This window comes from Phaseolus vulgaris, chromosome 3, assembly GCF_000499845.2.
Source record: "Phaseolus vulgaris cultivar G19833 chromosome 3, P. vulgaris v2.0, whole genome shotgun sequence".
NCBI lineage: Eukaryota > Viridiplantae > Streptophyta > Magnoliopsida > Fabales > Fabaceae > Phaseolus > Phaseolus vulgaris.
The window spans coordinates 27,825,924-27,853,336 of record NC_023757.2 but is presented as its reverse complement, the minus strand read 5'-3'; the positions used below and the strand labels follow the sequence as shown (position 1 = coordinate 27,853,336).

Here is a 27,413-nt window from a genome sequence, read left to right as displayed (position 1 = left end):
TATTGAATTAAATAATTTTAACTTAAATGACAAACTGGTTTTTCACACAGGCTATACAGTTTACCGTATGCAGGTTTCAAATTTATTTTGCATCAAGTACATCTAAGTATAAATGGTTCTTCTTGGAGATAATCGATTATGAACCATGAATAAACAATTATGTTAGTTAAATTTATAATGCTTTTTATCACAATGATCGGTTATTAACATTGAATAATTTATTATCTATTATCGTTGTTCAAAATGCTTTATGGATTACAGGAAGAACATAAAAACTTAAAACTCTTTCAAAATGATTTAAAAAGAAAGGTCTTTAAGTTTTTTTAGAAAAACAAATATTTTTAAAAATTTCTTAGTGGCTTCCTAAAGTAAAAGTTTTTTTTTTTAGTATTATGTTGAATCAAGTGTGTTCAAGCTTTGAAGAATCCAAACCCTTTGAAGGTCGATGAAAGGCTGGATGTGCTTGTTGTTGCTGAGCTGTCTTTAGATAGGATCTGGGGTAGATTTTATGTGTAAATCCACTCTTGATTGAATCAAAAGCATAAGCATTCTCAAACCTTTTAAATGAAAAGTGTTTTTCAAACTAAGTGAAAAACAACCTGTTGTTTTGTCGAAACAACCGATTGTTTTATACTTAGGTGTTTTTAGAAAGGTTGAAAACTGATTTTTGATGGTTGACTTGCTGTCAAACCAAAACAACCGATTGATTCGAGCATTCAACCGATTGTTTGTTTTGGGACCATAACAAAAAACTATTTTGTGGTTTGACTGAGCATTAAATGATTTTATAACTGAATACGCTTCAGTTTTAAATGCTTTGACCAAGCTTTGAATGCAATAAATAGTTTATTCAGATTATGTAACAAACAACTGAGATTTGATAAAAAGAAAAAAAGATTTGAGTTTTTCACAGTTTTTGCTTTTGAAAGAGTAAGAGATTGCTTGGATCAAAGAGAGTGTGATATTGGATTTTCATCTTGTATTGATTTCAGATTTCTTCTGTAACAAGTGTAATCTTTTGTACCTTCAAGAAACTCTGTGTGTGAAGCTGAGAAGTTTTGTGTGTTCTAGAGGTTGTCAAAATCAACATTCTTAGTGGTGTTGTGCTGAGCCAAAGGAAGTGTGTGTCTTGAGGGGATCAAGGTTACTTCTTTGGTGGTGTTGTAAGTAATCTAGGGTTGATTGCTTAGTGGATTCCCCAGTGGTTTCTGGGAAGACTGGATGTAGCTCTTGGTTAAGATTGAACCAGTATAAACCTCTATGTTCAATTTCTCTATCCCTTAAACTCTTTAATTTCAATTTGTTTTTTGTAAACTGGTATAAACAACCGATTGTTTTTCTGGTGCTGTGCTGTTTTGCTTTATGTTTTGGCAAACTGAATTCTGAATTAAGTTTTTCTCGAAGTAATTTCATTCTAGACTTAAAAGTTTGCGAAAACCCTCTTTAAACCATTCACCCCCCCCCCCCTCCCTCTAGTTTAAAGCCATACATTCTTACATATCATACATTACATCTTCTTTGAAAAAGAAGTTTTCAAGATTCATAAAAAGGGTGATCACACGTTATAGATTTTTCATCTTGTTTGTATTGATAATGTATTGTGTGTTGTGCAATAGGAAAATAAAATTTGTTGATCATTTATTCTTTGAATGCATTATTGGCTGCTTAGTTTGCACTGGTGCAAAAACGCTAATTTACGACAGCTAATATATAGTGTTTCACTGTCAAACGTTATCCATCAAAACACGATGGCATTTTTGAAATTAAAACGGGTAAATAGACGACGGTTCCTTTTACTACCACCCTCTATTTAAGTCACAGAGAGAATAGATGGCGGTTGTGAGGGTAGATCCGTCGTTTATTATGATGCGTTTTAGTAGAGACAGTGGTTGTACCCGCACAATAGTGATCTTACCCTTTATTATTACCCTAATTCTAAGCCCGCGCCACATACACTTTCGTTTTCTGCCTATTCTTTTCTTCTTCTTTGCGCTCTCTCTTCATTTCGTTTCAACGTTCTTTTCACTCATTGTCTTTGTAAGTTCTTCCTACCCTCATTGCTTATTCTTCCACTTTCGTTCTCTGTTTATTCTTCCTCCATTCTTCCATTGGTTCATTGTTCAACGTTCTTGTATGCTTCCTCACGACTGTTCTTGTTCTTGTTTATTGCTCCACTTTCCCTCCACCGCACTCTGCTTTGCCTTCCATCGCGCTCTGCTTTCACTCCACCGTTGCCATCACCTTGAAGTTGGTGTTGTTTTTAATGTTTTTTAAATATTTTTTAAAAATATTTGCTTTTAGTTTTTATGTTAACTTATATATTTTAGTATTTATTATAATTTGTATATTTTAGTATTTATATTTATTCGGTAATTATTATTAATTTATATTATGTTAATTGCAGTTATTATTAATTTATAATTTGTTTATTTATATTATGTTAGTTATTAGAATATAATTATTCATTAGTTAGATTGTAATTAGAGTAATATTATTTTATAAATAATTTAATGATTTATAATTAATATTCTAGATTTAATTGTTTGTATGATTAAATTTGTTAATTTTATATTGCACATATATTTATAATTCTTTGATATGTATTGGTATTGTGTCTGGGGTGTTCGACCCTCGGTAATTGTTTCCCTGAGAGACCCTTAGTTTCCCGTTTGAGATTTAGTACATGCATTTGTATACTACTCCTCCAATTGTAATTTTTTTTTAATTGTAGTGAGTCTTGAATTGCCCAGGTGGACAATTTGAGAAGAACAATCATTTTTTTATTAGTTCAATAGTATTTAACTTGTAATTGACATCATATATTTTACATAATTATGGTTCAAAGAATTTTTTATTGTTCTTCGGATACATATTTGATTGTGGAGATTTCATGTCACCACTTTCATTTTGTGCCACCTAAAGACTAATGCGAAATGCTGTCAAAATTTCGTTAAATATAAGAAATGTTGATTAAAGTTATGTACTATTAAATTATAATAAAAGTGAATGTTCTCGAATGGGATAGGTTCATACCTATAATAAAAACGTGAGATATCACACACATTATCGAACACCTCAATGACCATTACAGAACATAATTGATCGAGATTGGATTAACTCAGTTAGCATAAGTGATGAGTACGAAAGAGGAGTAGAACAATTTATACAATTTGCGCAATGTAACGCTAACATTAGTTGTCATGATGGAGTAACGTTTAGGTGTTCATGCATTAATTGTTTGAATGGGAGGAGATTGGATGTTAACAAAATCAAGGAACACCTTCTATGTGATGGGTTCTTACGATCTTATACAACCTGGACATGGCATGGTAAATTATTAAATTTACCCAGTGTTTTCGTATCCGAAGAATATGTTCAGTCCACCATTGATGATGCAGTGGAGCATAAATTTTATTTGAACTGGTGATATTATGAAGAACATCATAGTTATAGTTAATTGGATTAATAAGATTTGTTCTCCTTTTGAGAATGGAGGATTGAAGATTAATAACCTCCAACACAAAAATAATGATTACCTTCTTAAGCTTACTTTAAATTTTGCTTATATTAATAAGCCTTGGTCTCTTCTCTTGAAAGCTAGAGTTCTAAATCTAAGTACCAACTTAAATTGGCTTATAGATCCTCTTTTATTTGGCCAGTGATTAAATAGTTTTTTGACATTATTCTTGAACATCCTCTTGGGCTATTGGTACAAGTACTGTTATTAATTTTTGGAATGATAAATGGTGTTCTTCTACTTGTTTATCAAACATTGTAAGGGTACCTGATGGTTATAGAATCCTGATGACTACAGTTTCGCAATTCTGGAATGATCATGATTGGATTATTCCCTTGCCTTTACAACGGGTGAATCATTTTTTTTTAACATATCGTGATTAGGAATGAATAGGATACTCCTAATTGAATTTGGGAAGACTCTGGTCATTTCACTCTCAAATATGCTAGGAAATTTTTCTTGGATCCAGGAGTTCCATGTGGTTGGGGTAAAATTATTTGGTCTCCATATATTTCTCCTTCCAAAACTCTAGTACTTTGGAATGTTTTTCATGGGCAACTTCCTATGGATCAACACATTCAGCACAGAGGTTTACATATATGTTCTATGTGTACTGTTTGTGAAAAGCAGTCTATCCAACATTTATTTTTTGAATGTCCTACTGTTTTGCATATTTAGAGTTGGGTTCAATTTTTTTTTTCTTAAATCTCATTTCTCTAATGTGGATGATCTCCTTTATTTTATTAAGAGCGGTGGTAGTCCTTTGCTTAGTTTGATTAAACTTGTTGTGATAACCTTTTCTATTTGGATGATATGACGTATAAAAAATTATGCTAGATTTCAGGTTAAGATTGATTTTTCCAGGGCCATTTACACCACTAAAGAATTCACTTGCTTAGTGGGTAATTCGTCTAAAAGCTCTATAAGGAATGATATGTTTGATTTCAATGTACTTAAGTACTTTGATATTAATACTCGTAGTGGCAAAGTTCTTCATCCTCTTCCTGTTAGATGAGAGTTTCCTTCACCAGGCTAAGTTAAAATTAACACTGAGGGTGCTGCTAGCGGTTCTCCTAGTCATGCTGCTTGTGGTGGTATTTTCTGCGAGAGTATGAGGAAGTTTATTGGTGGTTTCTCTGCTTTCCTTGATATTTAGACTGCTTTGGTTACTGAGTTTTATGGAGTTATACATGCCATTTAAGAAGCTCAAAAAATGGATCTTACTAGTCTATGGCTTGAATGTGATTCTACCTTGGTTTGTGTTGCATTTACTGCTAGGACTAATGTTCCTTTGATTCTTCGTAATAGGCGGAACACTTGTCTTAATTACTGTGGGAAAATCAGGTTTATGATTTCTCACATTTTTCGTGAAGGGAATGCATGTGCTAACAAGCTTGCTAACTTAGGGTTTATTCATAAAGAAAAATTTCATTGGTATAATAGGCTTCCATCTATTATTTTCTTACAATTCTTAATTAATATGTATAGATTACCTAAGTATAATATTTGTTAGATTTTTTATATATGACTTTTGGTCTAGTTCCCCATATTTGTTTGTACTTCCTTTTTTTCTTTCTTTTTTAATAATATTTTTTTTTATGTGGTGACATATGATTTTTGTTACTTGAGGTGTCAACCTAGCTGAGATGTCAAGTTTCATAGTGAGACCCAACATGAGAGCTTTTATAAAAAAAATATTTTTAAATAAAAGTATTAAAATAAATGCAAAAATTGAAATAAAATATTATTAAATCTGAATCATAATTAAAAATATAATTTTTAAATTATTTATATCCAATGTTCAAAAATAACATTCTTATAATCTAGTCCTCTTAACCTTTATTTTATGTACTTATATAGATAAAGTGGGCCTAGATAGTACTTGAGATCCGTTGTAGCAATTGTCGTTGCCCTTGGTTGCTCAATCACTCCCTTGCTTTCCAATGCTTCACTCCTTTAGACTTCAAGACTTCTTCAACTTAACTCCTTAGCACTTGGTCGATAGTAAACCTACAAAAGGTTATCTAACGATATGTGGTAAGAAGTTTATTATAAAACCGATAAAAGCATGCCTTACTCCATTATATAGGGCTTATTTATAACATTTAGTAATTGACCATCTTATTGATGCGTCGTATCTGTTGAATCAAGTGAGTTCAAGCTTTGAAGAATCCAAATCCTTTGAGTTTGATGGAAGGCTTGATGTGCTTGCTGTTGCTGAGGTGTTTTAGAATAAGATCTGGGGTAGATTATCTGTGTAAATCCACTATTGATTGAATCCAAAGCTTAAGTATTCTCAACCCTTTTGAATTGAAAGTGTTTTTCAAACTAAGTGAAAAACAACCTATTGTTTTGTCGAAACAACCGATTGTTTTATACTTAGGTGTTTTAAGAAAGGTTGAAAACTGTTTTTGGTGGTTGACTTGCTGTCAAACCAAAACAACCGATTGATTCGAGCATTCAATCGATTGTTTGTTTTGAAACCATAACAAAAAACTGTTTTTTTGCTTTGACTGAGCTTTAAATGATTTTATAACTGAATGAACTCCTGTTTTAAATGCTTTGACCAACCTTTTAAAGCTATAAAAAGTTTGTTCACCTTTTGTAAAAAACAAGAACTAAGATTTAATCATAGAAAAAACAGATTTGAGTTTTTCACTGATTTTGCTTTTGAAGAGTTTCAGATCATTCTGTAACAAGTGTAATCTTTCTATACTTTGTGTAAACTCTGGTGTGATAAGCCAAGAAGTGTTGTGTGCTCTTGAGGTTGTCAAGATCAGCATTCTTGGTAGTGTATGTGCTGAGCCAAAGGAAGTGTGTGTCTTGAGGGGATCAAGGTCACTTCTTTGGTGGTGTGTGTAAGTAATCTAGGTTTGATTGCTTAGTGGATTCCCCCAGTGGTTTCTGGGAAGAATGGATGTAGCTCTTGGTTTAAGAGTGAACCAGTATAAACTGTGTGTGCAATCTCTCTATCCCTTAAACTCTTTAATTTCAGTTTATATTTGTTAACTGGTATAAACAACTGATTGTTTCTGCGAAACAACCAATTGTTTTTTGGTGTTGTGCTAAATTGCTTTGTGTTTTTGGCAAACTAAATTCTGAATCAAGTTTTCTTAAAGGAATATCATTCTAGACTAAAAAGTTTGCGAAAACCCTCTTTAAACCATTCACCGCCCTCTAGTCTAAAGCCATACATTCTAACAATTGGCATCAAGAGCTTGGTTCTTGAAATTTATTCAAGTGTGATCCTAAAACTGTTTTTACAAGGCTGATAGATTACCCTTTGGGGAGGGTGCTTCAATCAACAGACCACCTCTGTTTTGTGGTTTGAACTACCAATTTTGGAAAGTCAGAATGAAAATCTTTGTTGAATCCCTTGACAAAGGAATTTGGGATGCTATTGAAAATGGCCCCTTTGTTCCGAAATTTGAAAAAGATGGATCTTCCATTGAAAAACCTTGGTCTCAATGGACTGATTCTGAAAGCAAGAAGGCCAAATTTGATTGCATTCCTAAAAACATAATAACTTCTGCCGTGAATAAAGATGAATTTTTCAGGGTCTCTCAATGCAAATCAACCAAGAAAATGTGGGACACCTTGGAGGTAACTCATGAAGGTACCAATGAGGTGAAAAGAGCCAGAAAGCATACTCTAATCCAAGAGTATGAGATGTTCAGAATACTCAAGGGTGAGACTATTGCTGAAGTTCAGAAGAGGTTCACTCACATCATCAACCACCTCATGAGCCTTGAGAAAACCTTTGAAAAAGAAGAGCTAAACATCAAGATCCTCAAATGTCTTGATAGGTCTTGGCAACCTAAGGTAACTGCTATATCTGAATCAAAAGATCTAACATCATTGAGTATGGCTTCTTTGTTTGGCAAGCTTACGGAACATAAGTTGGAGATGAATAGACTCAATGTTCAAGAAAGTGAAGACAAGCATGTAAGGAGTATTGCCTTAAAAGCTGTCAAGCACAAAAGCAAGCAAGAATCCGGTGAGGAAGAGAACCTTAGTTTGCTATCTAGAAAGTTTAGCAAATTCTTGAAAAGGAACTACAACAAAGACAACAACAAAGAAAGGTATGAAAACAAAAAATCCAATGATTTTAATTCCAATAACTATACTTGTTTTGGTTGTGGTGAGCAATGGCACATAAAGGAAGATTGCCCAAATAAAGAAAGCAAGGAGAAGAAGTCAAGCTACAAAGAAAAGAAGGGAAAGTAAAAAAGGGCCTACATAGCTTGGGATGAGAAAGAAGTCTCCTCATCAAGCTCATCATCAAGTGAAGAAGAAAAGGCAAACATATGCTTGATTGCAGAAGGAGATGATGAGTCCTGCAACTCAAGTGATGTAAGTTCAAATGCTTCTCTAAATGTTAAAAATTATAGTGAATTGCTTGAAGGTTTTCAAGAAACACATGATGAATCTAATCGATTGGTTCTTTCAAACAACCGATTAAAAGAGCTTAACAGTTGGCTTGAAAAGAGAGTTAAGGCACTTAAAGAAGAGCTAGAAAAATCAAAAAGTGATTTTGAAAATCTGGAAACTCATTGCAAAAACTCTTCTTGCAAGTGTGACACTCTCATTTGTGAAAATTGTGAAAATCTTGAAAAGAAAGTGCATTATCTTGTTAGTGTTGTGCATAAGCTTTCAAAAGGAAAATCTAACTTTGAGAATGTCTTGACATCTCAAAACTGTGTTTTTGGAAGAGCTGGATTAGGTTTTAATCCACAAAACAAGCAAGATAAGTTTTCAAAGAATTTTTCAAAACAACCAGTAAAACAACCGATTGTTAAGTCGAAACAACCGGTTCTTACATGCTTTTATTGCATGAAGAAAGGCCATTCTGTTAGATTCTGCAAAATAAGGAAATATTTTGTTCCCAGAGGCTTTATGAAATGGATTCCCAAAGGTTGTGAGGTTTCAAATGATAAATATAAACCAAATGGACCCACATTTGTAAGGGGACCAAACCTTGTTGCTTGAATTCATGTTTATGGAGGGAATCTAGAAAAACATGAGACACTGCATCATCTGATCAGGTTCTTGGAAGGAAAAGAGTAACATTGAAGCTGAATCAATGTTATGTACCAGTCCAAGGTTCTTAATAGTCAAAAGAGGCTTCTTGATCACAAACAAATGACTCATTGAAGGAACTTCATAAAGGATAAGACCTTCCTTATCTCTATCCTTATTCCTTTTTAAATTCAAATTCATGCTTAAACATCTTTTGTTAAATGCTCAATTACATCTACATTGAATCTTAACTGCACGTTCTTAATAAATCAAAATCTGTTTTACTGCTGTAGAAAAACAACTGATTGTTTCTACGAAACAACTGATTGTTTTCTCTCTGACAACACTGTGAAAGAATGGATTTAATTCTTTTTAAATTGTGTCTGTTGCATATCTCAATTATGAAAGAATCCTGAGTCAATAAAGCTGTGTTGAAAGCCTGATCTTGTTCTGGAGGAAGTTACAACATGTCATAAAGGAATATATTCCAAAATCTTGAAAATTTAAGAGCTTTTATGACTAGTCAAAGATCACATGTGATGACCATGTGATTTTCTGCTTTTTCTGACGTTTTCAGTGCAGTTCTTGGTCAAGTCTTTTCTCTTTGAAGACTGAAACCCACTCACATCAATTGAATGCAGTTTGGTTCTGTTTCTCTTTAAATTCTGGTGCAGCTATTCTCTCTCACAAGAACAATCAGTTGAGCCATCTCTTGCAACATCTCTTGCTCTCTTTGTGTGAGTCTTATTTGCCTCTTTTTCTGCTATCATGGAATCCACTCCTCCTACATCAAAGAGGATCAAAACCAGAGCTGTGAGGTCTGGAAGGAGACTAGAGGGCTGGTTTTCTGGAGACAATGAACTCATTGAAAAGTATCGTTTTGAAACTAGCACAAAGGTAATCAACAACCCCAAAGTTGTTTCCTTTGATTTGCTGAAAAGCCAAAAGCTAGACAATGTGAGGAAGTTGCTCAAGGACCAGCTGCTGAGGAGGTTCTTGGAGATGAAGGGAAACATATATCCTGATTTGATTCGGGTATTCTACACCAATCTCAAGTTTGAAGGAAACAATCTTGTTTCTCATGTGAAGGGAGTTGACATGGAGATCACTCATGATGTGTGGACTGCTGTAGCTGGCCTGAAATATGCTGGTCTAAGGATCAACAAGGGAAATCTTGGTGTAGTGGAGGATTTTAACAAAGTCCAATACTACAAGAGTTGCTTGAAGAATCAAAATGCCCAAGTGAGAACTTGTTCGGTTAGAGGCTTAAAGCTAGATGAAAGGGTGCTTGCTCTTATTGTAACTTGGATTCTTACTCCAAGGGAGAGCAACCATTTTGTCTTAACAGAAGAAGACCTTGTATACATCTATTGCATCATGAAGAAGATCAAGATCAACTGGATCCACATCATTAAAGAACACATGCAAAAATCCATGAGGTTAAGTGATTATCACTATCCCTATGCTGTTTTAATCTCTAAATTCTTGCTCTATTTTGAAGTGAATCTTGAAGATGAGTCATCTGAGTTGGTCAAGTCAACAAGAAATGAACAATGGCTCTCTTAGCAAGATGGGATTCACCAAAATAAATGAAAAATGGGTTAGCAAAGATGGTGATCATGGTGCTTCATCAAGTGTTGTAGCTGTTGATTTTGATGAAGAAGATCAAGTTGTTGACATGGATTTTCACCATGAAGAACAGCCTGAAACCAATTTTGATGCTGAAACTAGTGTAGGAAATCAAGGAGATGAAATGCCATCCATGTCTTCTTTTGAAAGATACATGGTGAACAGGCTTGAAGGCTTTGCCGAGAATCAAAGGAATCTTCATGATTTATGTGTGAGCAACTTCCAGAGTATAGACAACAAATTCAACAGCATGGATACACAGTTTATGACCTTAGATGAAAAGATTGAAGTTGTCCAGAATCAGATCTTTGAACTCCAGTATGGCAAGGATGATTAAAGGAAAAACAACCGGTTGAATTCACGAAACAACCGATTATTTTTGGTCCTGTATCAGTTTAAGAGCTTTTGTTTTAATATTTTGTATAATCTGGAACAATTGCATTTTTATCTCTTCTTATTGTCTATTTGTGAAAACAAATAGGGGGAGATTTTATGTTGTGTTGTCTTTTATTATCTTTTATTTTCTGCAAACTCTATGTTGTTTTTGAGTGTTTAAGTAAGCTTTATTTCTGCTGGTTTTTTTGCTAATAGGCTGGTTTTAATACTGTTGATATGCTGTTTTTGTTCTTTTGTTCTAACCTTCTATCAGATATATTGTGCTTTGCTTAAACTTTGTTTTGCAGGAACTGCTTCAGATTCAATCAAATCCAACACAAGCAACCAGGGATTTGTCTTCATCAAATAGAGGGAGATTGTTGAATCAAGTGTGTTCAAGCTTTGAAGAATCCAAATCATTTGATTTTGATGGAAGGCTTGATGTGCTTGTTGTTGCTGAGGTGTTTTAGAATAGGATTTGGGCAAGATTATTTGTGTAAATCCACTTTTGATTGAATCCAAAGCTTAAGTATTCTCAAACCTTTTGAACTGAAAGTGTTTTTCAAACTAAGTGAAAAGCAACCTGTTGTTTTGTCGAAACAACCGATTGTTTTATACTTAGGTGTTTTAAGAAAGGTTGAAAACTGTTTTTGGTGGTTGACTTGCTATCAAACCAAAACAACCGATTGATTTGAGCATTCAATCGATTATTTGTTTTGAAACCATAACAGAAAACTGTTTTGTGCTTTGACCGAGCTTTAAATGATTTTATAACTGAATTCACTCCTGTTTTAAATGCTTTGACCAATGTTTTAAAGCTATAAAGAGTTTGTTCAACTTTTGTAAAAAACAAGAACTGAGATTTAATCATAGAAAAAACAGATTTGAGTTTTTCACTGATTTTGCTTATGAAGAGTAAAAGATTGCTTTGAGATTGCTTTGATCAAGAGAGGGTGGAATAGTATTTTCATCTTGTATTGATTTCAGATAATTCTGTTAGAAGTGTAATCCTTCTATACTTTGTGTAAACTCTGGTGTGATAAGCCAAGAAGTGTTGTGTGCTCTTGAGGTTGTCAAGATCAGCATTCTTGGTGGTGTATGTGCTGAGCCAAAGGAAGTGTGTGTCTTGAGGAGTTCAAGGTCACTTCTTTGGTGGTGTGTGTAAGTAATCTAGGTTTGATTGCTTAGTGGATTCCCCCAGTGGTTTGTGGGAAGACTGGATGTAGCTCTTGGTTTAAGAGTGAGCCAATATAAACTGTGTGTGCAATCTCTCTATCCCTTAAACTCTTTAATTTCAGTTTATATTTGTTAACTGGTATAAACAACCGATTGTTTCTGCGAAGCAACCGATTGTTTCTGCGAAGCAACCGATTGTTTCTGCGAAGCAACCGATTGTTTCTGCGAAGCAACCGATTGTTTCTGCGAAACAACCGATTGTTTTTTGGTGCTGTGCTAAATTGCTTTGTGTTTTTGGCAAACTGAATTCTGAATCAAGTTTTCTTAAAGGAATTTCATTCTAGACTAAAAATTTTGCGAAAACCCTCTTTAAACCATTCACCCCCCCTCTAGTTTAAAGCCATACATTCTTACAGTATCTGACATATATCTACACTAAATCAGTGTTAACTAATTTCTCGAAAGGTAACCCTTATTTATAGGGAGGTATGTTAGGAGAATATCTTCAATAAATCAGCGTTAGCTGATTTCTTGAGATTTGATGGGTTCGAACCCTGATTTGTAGAAAGTTTCTTTAACTGCCATTTATTACAATTATGCTTTGAATTAGTTCTAACCGGTTGGTCGCCCTGTCGGTCTCTCTTTTGTTCTAACTTTGGCACAAATCTTAATAGGACCGTCAATCGGTCGATCAACTTCTGTATTTCTTTTGTGTTTTCAAGGCTTCGCATTTTAGTGATAGCCCTACACTTCTCTGGGTTCGCTTTAATGCCACAATGAGTGAGCATGAAACCCATAAATTTCCCACCTTCCACACCGAACGCACATTTATCGGGATTAAGTCACATGTCTTGATCTCTAAGAGCTTAAAAGACTTCCTTGAGATCTTGAATGTGTTGGAGACATGAATCAGATTTGATTACTATGTCATCAATGTAGATCTCAACATTTCGGCCGAACATTCCTTTGAAAATATGATCCATCAGCCTTTGATAAGTTGCTCCAAAATTTATCAAGCTGAACGACATGACTTTGTAGTAGAAGTTATCGTAGTCGATCATGAATGTAGTTTTTTCTTTATCCAATGGATGCATCTGGATTTAATTATATCCGGAGTATGCATCTATAGAAAACTCAAGAAGGGGTGATCGTCGCCCCATCAACTAGGCAATCGATATTTGACAGAGGATAAACATCTTTTGGACAACCTTTGTTGAGATCGGTATAGTCCGTGCACATTCTCCATCTATCGTTAGACTTTTTTTACCATAACCACATTTGCCAGCCATGTTGTATACTATGCTTTTTTTTTTATAAAGTCGGCCTTTACAATATTGTTGGCTTCCTTACGTGTAGCGTTGTGTTTCTCCTCGCCCATCTTCCGCGACTGGTCGTGCTTTTTTATGGACCGAAAGTGGTGTGTGATGATGTCCAAACTCACCCTTGACATATCACAGATCGTCCGGACAAATAGGTGAACATTTTCAGCAAGTGTCTGACTTACCAACATGTTATCAGTTGAGTTTAACAATGTCCCTATATGCGTTGTATGTGCATCATTACATAGGGGCAGTGGGCGGAGGTTTTTGCTTGGCTTGATCAATACGAGCATCATTTAGTCGGGATCGAAATCTGCAACTTACTGGTTTTCACTATACTAGATTACTATTTTCTATGGAAAGTGTAAAGGAGTGTAAGAAAGTTATACTCCCTGAAACTGCAAAACTACTGAAGCTGGTTGTTTAAGTTTTAAATTTAACTTATAGCTCTTCATGGTGTGAGAGTAAGTAGAACTTATTTGAAATGACAATTCAAGTTCATGAATTTATTTAAGATTTTAATTTTCTTGATTTGTTTTATAGATTTCCTAAAATTTTATAATTAATTATAAATTATAAAAAAATTGTTTGCAACAGAAGTATCAAGTACTCATTACAAAAAAATTATCAATATTATATAGTTGTGGGGTTGTTTTTAAATAATAATAAAAGCTATTAAACCATCAAATCATATGAATGTAATAAAAAACCATCAGATCACTTGTAAAGACGTAATAAAAATTAAATAAACAACAACGTGATAGAAAATTTTAGTGAAAACTATTTCATAAATATGAGGAATACATTTTAAAAATATTAGATAGGGATTTTAGAATATTAATTTAAAATAAAAATATTTATTGAAAATATATACGGTATAAAATTATGAAAACAATTTAGTATAAATATATTTAATACTACTTTTCTGTAATGGTACTTTCTGGAAACTGGTTATTAAAAATTCTCCAATTTCTCTTTGAACAGCTACAAGACATTTCTTATATAAAAGAAACAGCGTCTAGAAAACGTCTAACAAAAGCATCACACTCATTCCGTCAAAGGATAATTTGAGTGCCATTTTATTAATTACATAAACCATGTCAATATATTATTAATTGTAGGACATGAAGACTGAAAACTATTATTCCAATTGTATAAAGAATAAAATATTATTTTTAGAGAAAAATAAAAATTGAATATATAATTTATATCTTAAAAAAATTATTATAAATTAAAAAAAGATTATTTTAAGTAAACCATAAACTAAAATAATAATTATTATATAATACAAAATTAAGAGTGAGTTACAATAGCATATCCTATTTTTTTTAAAACTTTACTTACACCTACCTCTGTTTTTTTCATTAAAAGTATACATATAATGTTTTTAAAATTTTAAGGAGATGTAAATATATATAAAAATAGATAATAATGTAATGTATTAAAGAAATTACATGAAATTTAAAGAAAAAGAAATTTCTATAATGTAAGAAAACATGAGAGAGTATTAACATAATTCCCTGCCAAATTACCGATTTCCACAAATACAGCAAACAGTCGCAATCGTTGATCGTTGAAACTGACGTGTTCTTTGATTTTGAAAGTTTTTAGTCACAAAATTTGACAAACACAAAAGGATAAAAGTGATAATAGAAAAAATAAGAAAGAATGATACACGATGACATACTGCCTCTGAAGAAGATTGTTTATTCAGAGAGAGATAATGGTGGTAAACAAAGAACCGCCACGAATAGCCTAACAACCTTGTTTCAGCAGTGAGAAGCTTCAAACTTTGATGTCTTATGCTACCAAATGCTATGAGCTATGCATTCTGCTTATAAATAGAGGTCAGTCCTCTGCCAAATACACACACTCCTTGATATTATATATTCTTCCATTCCATTCCATCTCATTAGATTCCATTCATCATGGCTGTTTTCACCTTCGAAGACCAAACCACTTCTCCCGTGGCTCCAGCTACCCTTTACAAAGCTCTTGTGAAGGACGCCGATAACATCGTCCCAAAGGCCGTTGATTCCTTCAAGAGTGTTGAAATCGTTGAGGGCAACGGTGGCCCCGGAACCATCAAGAAGATCTCTTTCCTCGAGGGTACCATTTCATTCATCTTCTATATATTTTGTGTATGTGCATTGCATTGACAGAACAACATATAAAATAAACTAACTGTGAATTGTGAATTGTGAATGGACAGATGGGGAGACAAAGTTTGTGTTGCACAAAATAGAAGGAATAGATGAGGCAAACTTGGGATACAGCTACAGCATAGTTGGAGGTGCTGCCTTGCCAGAGACTGCAGAGAAGATCACAATCGACTCCAAACTCAGTGATGGGCCCAACGGAGGATCAGTTGTAAAGTTGAGTATAAAATACCACAGCAAAGGAGATGCTCCACCCAATGAAGATGAGCTCAAAACTGGCAAAGCCAAGAGTGATGCTCTTTTCAAGGTCATCGAGGCTTACCTTTTGGCCAATGCTTGAATTATTACCAACGTCTTCTTTATCTTATAAACGTAACACTGTCTTTCCTTTCTTATTTTTATTTTCTCCTGTTGGGAAACATTTCCCATATCTTTGTATCTCACTTCATCAATAAATTATAACAAATCAAAGCAAATTTTATAACTTTTTTTTATGTTAACTGCAAGTTTAATTCAATGTCGTTTTAGTACTTTAAATTAAGATAGTGCATAAACAGTTTACATAATAAAAGAAATATGTGTTTGATCCCTAACATGCACAAAAATTTATCCAGTCACTCATGATCATAGATAATAAATATTATTATTTTTAAATCCAAATCAGATTAAAAACTATTATATGAAAATTTTACAAATTATGTTTTCTTATTTAAATTTAACAAGGAGTTTATCATATATTTGAGAGTCTCAATAATACAACTAATGAGGTGCAAACATATTTGAATTTAATATAAACATTTTAAAAATAGAGGCAAATAAGTGTACTTTTGTCCTTATGAGTAAGTATACATTTTATAAATTAGCATAAAACTTAATAGTTATTATAATCTCTTGGTTCATTATCAACAAAACTAACAGTTTCACAATTAAAAATATAATCGCATCCACAACTTTTTTTTATAATAATATTTTCTCTTATATAATTTAATATTAATAAAAAATATATTAATTAATATTATTTCAATATATGTCTTTGAATGTAATTAGTCAATAATTATTACAGCTTTAGCTATTAAAATTTCTACGAAATTAGGATCATTAATCGTCTGATTGTTAGGCAAGAATTTAATGTATTTAACTCTCTAAAGTAGTATAAAGACATATGGTGTGGTTTTTATTAGAAACGCATAAGATAAATCTTACTATTATGTTATTAGACGCACTTTTCAATCCTAGGACATGTGGTTTATGGATCCATGTGGTTTATGGATCTATCATTTTGGATTATGAAGATAAAAAAATTTGATGATTTTTTTTTTATGACAAGTGTACCGTGTTAAAAGTAATAAATTATGCATAAGGATGATAATCAAATCTACAAGGAACATTTCTAAAATCTCAAATATAATATTATTTAAATATAATCTCACTCGTCTCTATTTTTCAAAAGAATATAATATTCAATCTTGATTGATACTGATACACATATAAAAATTATTCATATTGATTCTTTGCATATAAAATTATTAAGAGAGTCTCGTCGATTCCTCGCATATTTATACAAACTCTTTATCATTACGAACATATTTTATAAAACAATTAACATTTCAAATCTATTCCTAGCTTTCAAATATGTTAAGCATTATCATTTAAGTTCAGATGCTTAGAACTATTTTAGAGTCAAATCTAAGGATCAAAATCATGAATAATTTAAGCTTTGAGAATAAAATGATTATACCAATTATCAATCAAAAACTAAATATTATAGATGAATATCACTTCAATACATAAGAGTTTGAACAAATTACTCTCAATCCCAAAGGGAAGAATAGCCACCCATGTTGGCCATTACAAGCATGGAAGGCAAGAAAAAAAGATCCAAGATGTTTCTCCTTGACGGTGACCTCCTCTAGTTTTTTCTATCTCTTTCTATTCTCCCAACGATGTCTAGGGTTATGCCTCACACCTTCTATTTAACCTAGTTGGGCTCGGGTTAAGTGACATCTCGCTTAAGTGACTTTACTTGCTTAAGTGAGTTTGGCGAGAAAAATCCCAACTTCCCTGGAGTGAACTCGCTTGAGCGAGAGTCTTGGACGATTTCCTCTGGAGTGATCTTTCTTGGGCGAGTTTAGGTGATTTTTGAGCGAGTTTCCAATGTTCTAACTTTCCCTTTTCATCTTGTCCATTCTCCTTTAGCCATTTCATTTTCATTTTCCTCTAGAATCCTGAAATTAACACAAATTTGAGAATAAATCATTCTCATTCATCTTATAATAAAAAAACAAATAAAAAAATTTAAATTCCTAAATTAGGGGTTAGATTATAGCGATTTTATCAAAAAAAATCTATTAGTGTCTATATTTTAATATGAAGTATTACTGAATTATGACACTTATTATTTCTCCATTGTCGCAAAATAAATTATGTTCATCTCGGCTATGGTTGTTATTCATTATTGACCTCTTTATCTGTTGGGTATTAAAAATGTCTTCCTACATGATTTTTTTATCGGGAAAGAATGAATTGAATTAAATAATGCATTTGAGAGATGCCTTAACCCATATACACAAAAAAGAAGGCCGGTTTCCCCCAAGTCTAATAAAAACTAACCTTGACCACAACCTACACAATATGAAAATTCCAGTGCCTATTTCCTATCATCTCAAGATGTATGTCTTCCTACATGGTATATTAAGAGAAGAAGTTTACATGGATTAACCCCTGGTTTTACTACTTTGTTGATTCTCGTCTTGATTTGTAAGTTTCCTTAATCCCTCTATGGTTTGGAACAATCTCCATGGACATGCTATGATAATTTTAGTTTTTCCTTGATACAACTCGGCATGAATAACTGAGGTTGATAATTTTGTCTTCTTCTCTCATTCTCATTTTGGTAAGTGTGTTTATCTTATTGTTTATATTAATGACATTGTCATTACTGTTAATGATAAGACTCGAATTCTACACCTCAAAGAGCACCTTTCACAACAATTCATGCCAAAGATTTAGGTTCTCTCAAATATTTTTTAAGCATTGAATTTTCCTAATCCTTTTCTAGTGTTGTGATTCATAACATAAATATGCAATATACATTCTTACTAAAACTAGAATGTTTGATTATCGCACTCGGATACTCTTATGGATCCCAATATCAAACTTCTTTCAAGTCAGGGAGAGTCATTGAAAAACTATATTAATGCTTACACTACAAAAAAAATCACTTTTAGCGGCCACCACATTCGGTCGCTAAAAGCACTATAATCGGTCGCTAAATATATTTGAGACCGAAACAGTCACCAAATAAAGATGGAAGCGAAAACCCTAGTCGCAAAGCCTTTAGCGACCGAATTAAAAAGTGGTCGCAAATTTGCAACCGAAATATCGGTTGCTAAATCGGTCGCAGAAAATTTGGTCACCAAATTCAGAAACCAAATTAGCAACCAAAATTTTGGTGGCTAAATCAGTCACAGAAAATTTGGTCACCAAAATTCAGGAACCAAATTAGCGACCAAATTTTTATAAAAAACGGTGACTAAATCGGTGGCTAAAATAGAAGGTGACAACGACCACCATTTTCGGTCGCTAATGGATTAAAATAATTGATTTCAAAAAAACTTGTGGTGACTAATTCGGTGACTAAATAGAGACCATAGATTTTATTTCGGTGGCTAAATATTTTTTTTAATTACAGTGACTGATTTTATTTCGGTCGCTAAACAACAATTTTGTAAATATAGCTACCAATTTAGTTTCGGTAAATATTTTTATATGTATTATTAATACCTATTTAAAATGATATTTTAACTATTTTATAAAAAAATTTAAAATAGTCTTTTCTTCATCCACTTTCTACATTAGGAGATTTCCATTAATATAAACTGACTACAACAAATTCTATATGCAATTTGTAAGGTTGCATATTTTTTAAAATAATTTGTAAGGTTTCCTTTGATAAAAGGAAGTAAACAATCTTGTCAAAAATCCTAAAGTACGATGTTGGATCTGCATTTTCCAGAATAAGAAACTTAATATGGTGCTTTATGTAAGAGAGTGTTCTCATTTAATAGACTCTATCTTGAATACATTAAATAAAATATCTCTATCTTTTAAGATTGAACATTGCACTACTTTGTGTTCAAGAAAAGGTTGTTGATAGACCAACAATGACATCAATGGTGCTTATGCTTGATAGCCGCTCTTTTACTCTACCAGTTCCATTGCAACCTGCTTATTTTATGAAAAATAGTTGTTCATCAGTCATCCAGTTTTGGAGGTGTAGTTCTATGGAAACAGGATCAAATGAGTAGAAAAGTTACTGTGCTGATGCATCAACTAATGAGGCTTCAATTAGTAGTCTATATCCTGTTAAATTATGAATCACATGATTATAGTCATGTGTAATGATCGTTAATGCAATTACATGTAACAAGATAAAGAGATACTTGGTGCTTTCTATTAGGAAACCAAGAGAAAAGGTTGAATGTAAGTCTAACAAAGATTTATCTTACGAGTTGCTACAAACTTGAAATTGGAGGGTTTGGAGTTGTTTACAGAGTAAGATGGCACAATGGTTATCATTTAGAAAGAGAAGTTTTCTTTAAGTTTCCTTTCACTTTTTATTTTATTATCTAAATAAGTGAAATATATATGATTATATATTTCACAAAAGTAAATTAACAGCCCGTCCATTTAAAATTAAAGTTTTTAAATATGAACGGATACTTATATAACCTCATGTTCGTTACAATTATACCTTAACGAATCATACTTGTTTAAAAACCGTGCAGATTTTTCTTGAGTTATTATAGCTACTTTTTTGTAAAATTAAATTTGATTTAAAATCATTAATATAAAACATGTTCAAATTAAACTCATTTAATTATAACAAAACAATAAGAAAGATTTGAGGTGATAACGAATCAAGTTCTCTAATCTGTTTAGGAGTGGCCACTGCAAAATAAAATAAACTAATTAGGTACACATTAATCTCAGACAGAACAAGACCCTAAGTTTCAATTTTTAGATGGGTCAATAGAGAAAAATCCAGAATTTGAATTTAACTTAGAATTACCGATTTGATTTTTTGAGTACTCCAAAGCTCGGCTGAACTCATCCAATTCTTCTTCTCACATCTTTCATTTTCTTTTCCCCCAGAAATGGTTTTCGGTGGCATAAACTCTTCACTTGTGGGTGGATCTTGCGACATTGAACACTTTCCTTTTTCCTCCTTCGATCTGGCTATTGCTCCATGCCCAGAGAACCATGGTGAAAAAAAGAAATGCAGGAACGACATGATAACAAGAATAAAAGGTAAAAGCACACACCATTGTTTAGGAGAAGCATGCAGAGAGGAAGCTCGCGTTTGAAGGCCTCAACTTTCCTCAATTCGTCCTCCAACCTTTGCACGAAGCCGTCAAGCGTGGCAACTTTGTCGCGCTTGTCTCTGTTACCAGAAACGTCGACGAAAAAGAGGGAAATGGGTCTGGGTACAAAGCCCAAACTGAAGTCCAAGCTGAGCTCCATGAAAGCACGGTGGTGTTGTGGAGGTGGATTGGGTGATTTTCTGTGATTGAGAGTATGCTCCCACAAATCACAAACTACGATACCATACCCTGATTTGAGGTGATAACGAATCAAGTGTTCAACAGTTCTTCATAGTGGATCATCGATTGAACTCTGAAGACAAAATAATGGCCTGCTCCAACTACATTACTACTAAATTAAAATCATGAAAGCTTCACAACTTAGTGCTATTGGTGGGTTCTCAATACTAATTACCTTACCCCGTTGCCTTTCAATTCTTTGTTCACTCCTCGCCGCCATTTTACCTGTCTCCCTCGCCGCTCCCTTGCGCCGCTTCGACGACGACGCTATTCGTCAGTGTACTCCCCGTTTTCGTGCACCTCCTTCGAATCCAACCTCCGTTTCTTCCTGGAACCTGGAACATGAATCCTTCGACGCCTTTGCGTTACTGCTCTCCTCCTAGCTCCTCCAATCCTTCGCACCGGAACCTCGCTTGGAGTCGGAGTGTTCCCTCGCGAAGGCGAACCACGAAACAACAAAACCTAACCGTGGAATTGAATCGGGAGAAGTGGAGCGTGTCACGAACAGAACCCCTACTAATAAGGAATTGATGGAGAGAGAATGAAGCGATTAAACCCTAATAGTGAGAGTCACCGTACCGGATCGGAGATCGAATATGTGAAAAAAATTAGGAAAAGGTCCAATAGGTTGGTTAAGGTTAAATGCAAAAAAACGCGTAAATGTTGACGAGTAGAAGAAAATCACAAGTAGGACCCTCTATGTTTTAGCCACCGATATATTGAGTAGTATGTTTAAGGCTGTATTTTTGGTTTTTGTAATGAGTTGAAAGAGAGGCAGAACTAGGAATAATTATAATAATTTATTTATTTATTTTTAATAATAATATATTATTTTTATTTTTATTATTCTTATTCTTATTCTTATTCTTATTCTTATTCTTATTCTTCTTCTTATTATTATTATTATTATTATTATTATTATTATTATTATTATTATTATTATTATTATTATTATTATTATTATTTACATTTAGGGACTAACAGAAAATCAGTGGTTAAAAAATAAATGTATTTAGTGGCTGATTCAGTGGCAAAAATAAACAATTACATTTAGTGACTAAAAGAAAATCGGTGACTAAAAATAAACATATTTGGTGGCTGATTCGTGGCAGAAATAAACAATTACATTTAGCGACCAAAAGAAAATCGGTGGCTACAAAATAAACATATTCGGTGGCTAATTCGGTGGCAGAAAATAAACAATTATATTTAGCCACCAAATGAAAATCGGTGACAAAAAAATAAACATATTTGGTCGCTAATTCGGTCGTAGATATATTTTTCTTAATTTATTCAAAATAACCACCACTTTAGCGACTGATGGTTTTGTCACTCTCATGTTCGGTCGCTGATTCGGTTGCAAAACTAACTAACATCATTAACAATTCTTTCGGTCGCTATTTCGGTTGCAGATTTGACACTGAGGGTATTCAGTTGCTATTTCGGTCGCAAATTGCGACCACTTATTTTCGGTCGCTGAATTCGGTGACTAAATTGTTATTTTCTTGTAGTGTTAGTAGGAAGACTCGATTATCTCATTATCACTAGACCTGATATCACTTTCGTAGATTAAAAAAAGGTTTGAGAAGGATTATTGTATGAGGACATGATGTAATACTAAAATCACTTCTTACTCTGATGCGTATTGGGCAGGATCATCATTGAATAAAATATCCACTTCTTGGTATTGTATTCTTATTTGAGGAAACCTAATCTTATAAAGAAACAAAAATCAAAACATAGTCGCTAGAAATCGTGCAAAATCATAACAACCATTTATGAGCTTAGTTGGCTTAGGCAACTACTATAACACACTACAAAAATTTATTATTTTAGTACGGGTTTATTAGTGAAGGTTATAAGCTTTAGTAAGGCAAATAAGTAGTAGAGGTTTTCTAAACCTCTGGTGAGAGATATAAGTAGTAGAGATTTTTCAAACCTCTGGTAAGCATAAACGGTAATTTAATGAGCTAGAGTAAGATATTTTAATTTTATTCCTTTCTCCTTTCAGTTGGCTTCTCCTTTCTTTTAACCTAATGTGTTCTTCTCCACAACAATGCTCTCTAATGTCCCTAGGTGCTCATTTCCTTCAACTAGAGCATTATTTTCGTCTTTATTTTCAAAAGGTACGCATTCTTTCAAAATACAATGGCCCCATTCTCTTATTTACCTCTCTTTTCTTCCTTCTATTTGTATGGTTTATTAGTGTCTAAGTTCAAGAGGGGGGTGAATTGGACTTATAAAATTTTCGCAAAGGAAAACTGTTTTAAGAAATCCTAATAGAAAAAACAGATTGATTCATAGTAAAACAATTTTTTTTTTCTAATTCCAAGTAGTAGTTCCAGAAATACAATAGATTTTTTTTATAGAAACAACATGTTTAATTTTGACTTAACAGTTCTAAACACTTGCAGATTTAAATGATCAACAACAAAGATATTTGGTGTAGACCTTAATTTTGGAAAGCAAATTTAAAACATTTTGAAAGTAGTTTTAAAAGAATAAGGATCCTGAACAAGATTGTTTAATTGAATTTTAACACTTGTATTACTCAGTCAAAGATTACAGATTTAGTGAATTTTTAAGCAAGAGAAAGATTTTATTCGGAATCTTTCAGAACAATATATGATTTAGTCTAACTATAGTTAAAACAACATATTCAATTTTAAAACAACAAATTCATTTTATTGCAGATTATCAGATTTCAAATTTAATTGCAGTAATCAAGAAGAGAGAAAGGCACACACAGTTCTATACTAGTTCACTCAACAAGAGCTACATCCATTCCCACCTTATACCAAGGTGGATTCCACTAATGCAAAGCAATCTTTACAAAAACACCACTTAGTTCTTGAACCATCCAAGAACCAAGATCACAAGCTGAAAAATTCTATTTCAGCAGCATATTAACTTCTAGAAACCCTATCAAGAAATATAATTACAAACACCTTTACAAATAGAAATTATAGGAAAGAAAACACATGGATTGTAGATACAAGAGTTCAAAAATAGGAGCCTCACAATTGCAACACTTTGATAGAACCTTGAATCTTTAACCAAAAGTCACCAGCACAATTGCAGTTGAAGTTTTTTAAGAAAAACTTTAAAAAACTAAAGCGAATTTCAAACTCTCAATGAAAGCACTTGAAAATTGTATGCAAATCGTGATTGCAAGATGTGCTTTGACCTGAGATCAACCCCTTCTTTTATAGGTTTAAGATCAAAATGCATTTTCAAAAAACGTTTAGAACTGTTATAAAAAAATAGATTGAAGTTCAAAAGAACATATTGTTTTTTGAAAATACACATGGTGGTAACATGACCACTTTCAGATTAGTTGATAACAATAACTATGAGCAAAACTAAATTTGGAATGAAAACTGAATTTTTGAAAAAGCTTAACAGTTTTGCACTAGTACAAAAGAATTAATTTATTTGTCAAACAATAGATTGATTTTTGTGCAGTAAACTACTTTTTGAAAAAACTTGAAACAAATTTTGAAAATACTTTGTAAGAAACCCTTGTGCTTGAGCTCATCACTATGGTTATGAGATATAAGGTAGATCATAATGCAAAAGGCTATTTAAACAACCTCTAACCTAACAAAGACCATGGACACATGTACATCAGCCTTTAAGAAGATTTTCTTCATCAAACACTTTCTTTATCCAAGTTGAGTATAGTCTTCATCTATCTTCAACACTATTTTCACCATCATCACGTAGAAACCGTCGCTTTCTTCTCCTCTTCTTCTCCCTAATCTTTGTTTTTCACTTTTCTTTCCTTTATTTTTTTAAGTTCGTCTAAGTGTGGGGAACCACAAAAAGTGGAAGGTGTCACTGAAGGAGAAGACTTGGAGGGTTAAGGGGAGGAGGCGTTCACGAAGCTCCAGGAACAAGTATCTGAGGTTGGGGACTCTGGCTCAGCTTCACTACTCCAAGCCTCCAGGTTCGACTTTTGTTGCAGGAAGATGTTGTTGCATCGATCTCGGGAAGAAGAGAGTGGCAATGTTGCATGAGAGGAAGAGTGTGAAACACTACAAAAAAAACATGTAAGTTGTGGCGATTTTAATATGGCGGTTATTAAAAACTATTACAATTATCTGTATAATACGATAGGTTAACAAGCGCCACATCTTCCCTTTAATATATGTTATTTACAACTGCCATTTTATGAAAGTAGACCACCCTTCCCCATTTTCGTCCCCCCCCATAGCATTTATCTTTTTCCCAAAAATAATTTTTCCCATTCCCTCCATAACATTACTCTTTTTCCCCCAAAAATAATTTCCCCCCTAAATATTGTATTTGACAAATCTTTGAAGCTTGTGAAACCCTCTCATTTCTTCTCTTTCGAAGCCCGCTCATCTCTTTTTTTCGAAACTCTCACACAAACCCTCACTCTATAATCACCAACCCTATGCAACCACACTCATTCCCCTCTTCCTTTCTCATCCCATTCATCAATCCCCGTCAATCTTCCCCCTCTCAAGATATCTAATAGCGTCCCTGTCACCCCAACTTCGATTTCCTCTCTCAATCCTCCTTCTTCCCCCTTTAGGCCCTCGTGCCACCAACATGTTGTTGATCAAGAGTGATCATGTGCTTTGAAGAATCCAAATCCAAGGTGTTTGATGGAAGGCTGGTGTTGCTGCTGTGTTTCGGTGGGATCTGGGTAGAATAAAGTGTGATCCACTCCCTTGTTGAATCTAAAACTAATGTGAATTAAAACCTTTGTGAAATCAAGTTTTTTTCCAACTAGGTGAAAAACAACCTATTGTTTTGTCGAATCAACCGGTTGTTTTACTCTTAGGAGTTTTTGAAAAAGGTTGAAAGGTGTTTGGTTTGGTTGACTTAACTTTCAAAACAAAACAATCGGTTGTTTCGTGGTTTCAACCGATTGTTTCTTTGAAAATCCTAACAAAATTCCGTTTTGAATGGTGAATCTGTTTTAAATGTTTTCTAACTGAATACGCTCCTTCATTAAATGCCTTGACCAATCTTTGGAAAAGATAAATGGTTTTGTTTATGTTTTCAAACAGAAAGAAACATCTTTGAGAAATTCAGTTTGATAGATTTGATTATAAGATTTCAAGATTCACATCAAGCTTTGGGTTTTCAAGTGAGAGTGGAATAGGATTGCAATTGTATTCAATTTAGATTGTACTATGATCAGGTGTAATCCTTTCTAAACCTACTGTATTTTTGGTGTTGTATTGACAAGGAGTATTGTGTGTTCTTGAGGTGTTCAAGATCAATACTCTTGGTGTGGTTTTCCAATGGTAGTGTGTTTCTTGAAGGGTTCAAGGTCACTACTTTGGTGGTTTGTGTTTTGTAATCTAGTTTGATTGCTTAGTGGATTATCCACTGGTTTTCTGGGGACTGGATATAGCTCTTGGCTTAAGAGTGAACCAGTATAAACTGTTTGTGTGTTTCTTTCTTACCTTGAACTCATTTAAGTTTTGTTTTAAGCTTAACTGATATAAACAACCGATTGTTTTTCTGTGTATTGCTGTATAACTGCATGAGTTCTTGGCTAACTTGATTTCTATTATGGATTTATACAAAGAATATCATTAAACGTGAAAAAGTTTTCAAAAACCCCTTTTAAACAATTCACCCCCCCTCTTGTTTAAGGCCATATATTCTAACACATGTCGCCACTTCCACCATCCTTCACTGCGATGAGTTTGATGCTTCCACCGTCTACTCTTCCTTCAGTCGTTGGGTTAGCTTTTAGGTTCATATATACACATTTATGTGGTATTAGGGAACTTGTTTAGATTCTTCCTCTAAGAATCAAAAAATGCAAAAGTTTAATCCAATTAAGTTTTCAAAATTTTAAAATATTTGTCTTTTATCATTTTTAGTTGTTTTATGATTTTATGTGCATTAAAAAACACAACCTATTAAAACAACACAACCCATTTCAAAAAAACACAAAAAATAAAAATAATAAGGTTTTGCAAAACCCCTAGATATAATGGGGGTTTTGAAAACCTCTTAAAGTAAGAAAACCCCTAGAAATAATGGGGATTTTGGAAAACTTCAGGAAATAATGGGGGTTAGGAAAACCCCTGGAAGTAACGAGGATTCATAAACTCCTAGAAGTAACGAGGTTCAGAAAACTTCCAGAAATAACAAAGGTTTTACAAAACTGTTGTAAAATAATTGATCTTTCAGGGATTACTCAAAACCATCAATAATCTGTTAACGATGCTGAATTTTTCAGAAGAAAAACAAACTAAAGATAACACACTTAACGAAAGTTAAAACTCTCGAAAACGTTAAATATAACTCTTATTAAAAAAAATTCAGTAAATAATTAAAAATTGAAAATAATAAAAATTATTTGTTAGTTCTTATAAAAAAGACATATGATAAAAAAATCAGAATTTATTTTGTCCACACATTGAGTATATCTATGATAAATTTGGTGCATATGAAATATATGTTCTAACTTAAGGTGCATTTATGATGTAATTAGTCATTAACTATTGTATATTTGTTAATTATTACTAGCAGGTGAGGATCATTCTTATTAGGAAAAAATTGTTTATTATAAAATACTTTTTATTTTTAGTATTAATGTCTAAAAACTAAATTTTATTTAATA

General features: G+C 33.1%; 1 protein-coding gene and 1 long non-coding RNA gene across 6 annotated transcripts; one reads left to right on the top strand and one right to left on the bottom strand.

The window, feature by feature from the left end:
* Nucleotides 1-14,705: 14,705 nt before the first annotated feature.
* LOC137839035 (pathogenesis-related protein 2-like) lies at nt 14,706-15,678 on the top strand. The gene is made up of 2 exons (XM_068648162.1): nt 14,706-15,144; nt 15,248-15,678. The coding sequence occupies exons 1-2, from the start codon at nt 14,964-14,966 to the stop codon at nt 15,532-15,534; spliced, it is 468 nt and encodes a 155-aa protein (XP_068504263.1). The 5' UTR covers nt 14,706-14,963; the 3' UTR covers nt 15,535-15,678.
* Nucleotides 15,679-19,211: 3,533 nt separating this feature from the next.
* LOC137805849 (uncharacterized) lies at nt 19,212-21,498 on the bottom strand. Of its 5 annotated transcripts, none has more exons than XR_011080255.1 (4): nt 20,519-21,497; nt 20,266-20,432; nt 19,511-20,144; nt 19,212-19,418 (listed from the first exon to the last, which is right to left on the bottom strand). It is a non-coding gene; the product is annotated as an uncharacterized lncRNA (long non-coding RNA). The 5 variants fall into 5 exon arrangements; XR_011080257.1 differs by lacking the exon at nt 19,511-20,144 and having other exon boundaries at nt 20,519-20,889; nt 20,973-21,486; XR_011080256.1 differs by lacking the exon at nt 19,511-20,144 and having other exon boundaries at nt 20,519-20,898; nt 20,973-21,485.
* Between the last annotated feature and the right edge of the window lie 5,915 nt (nt 21,499-27,413).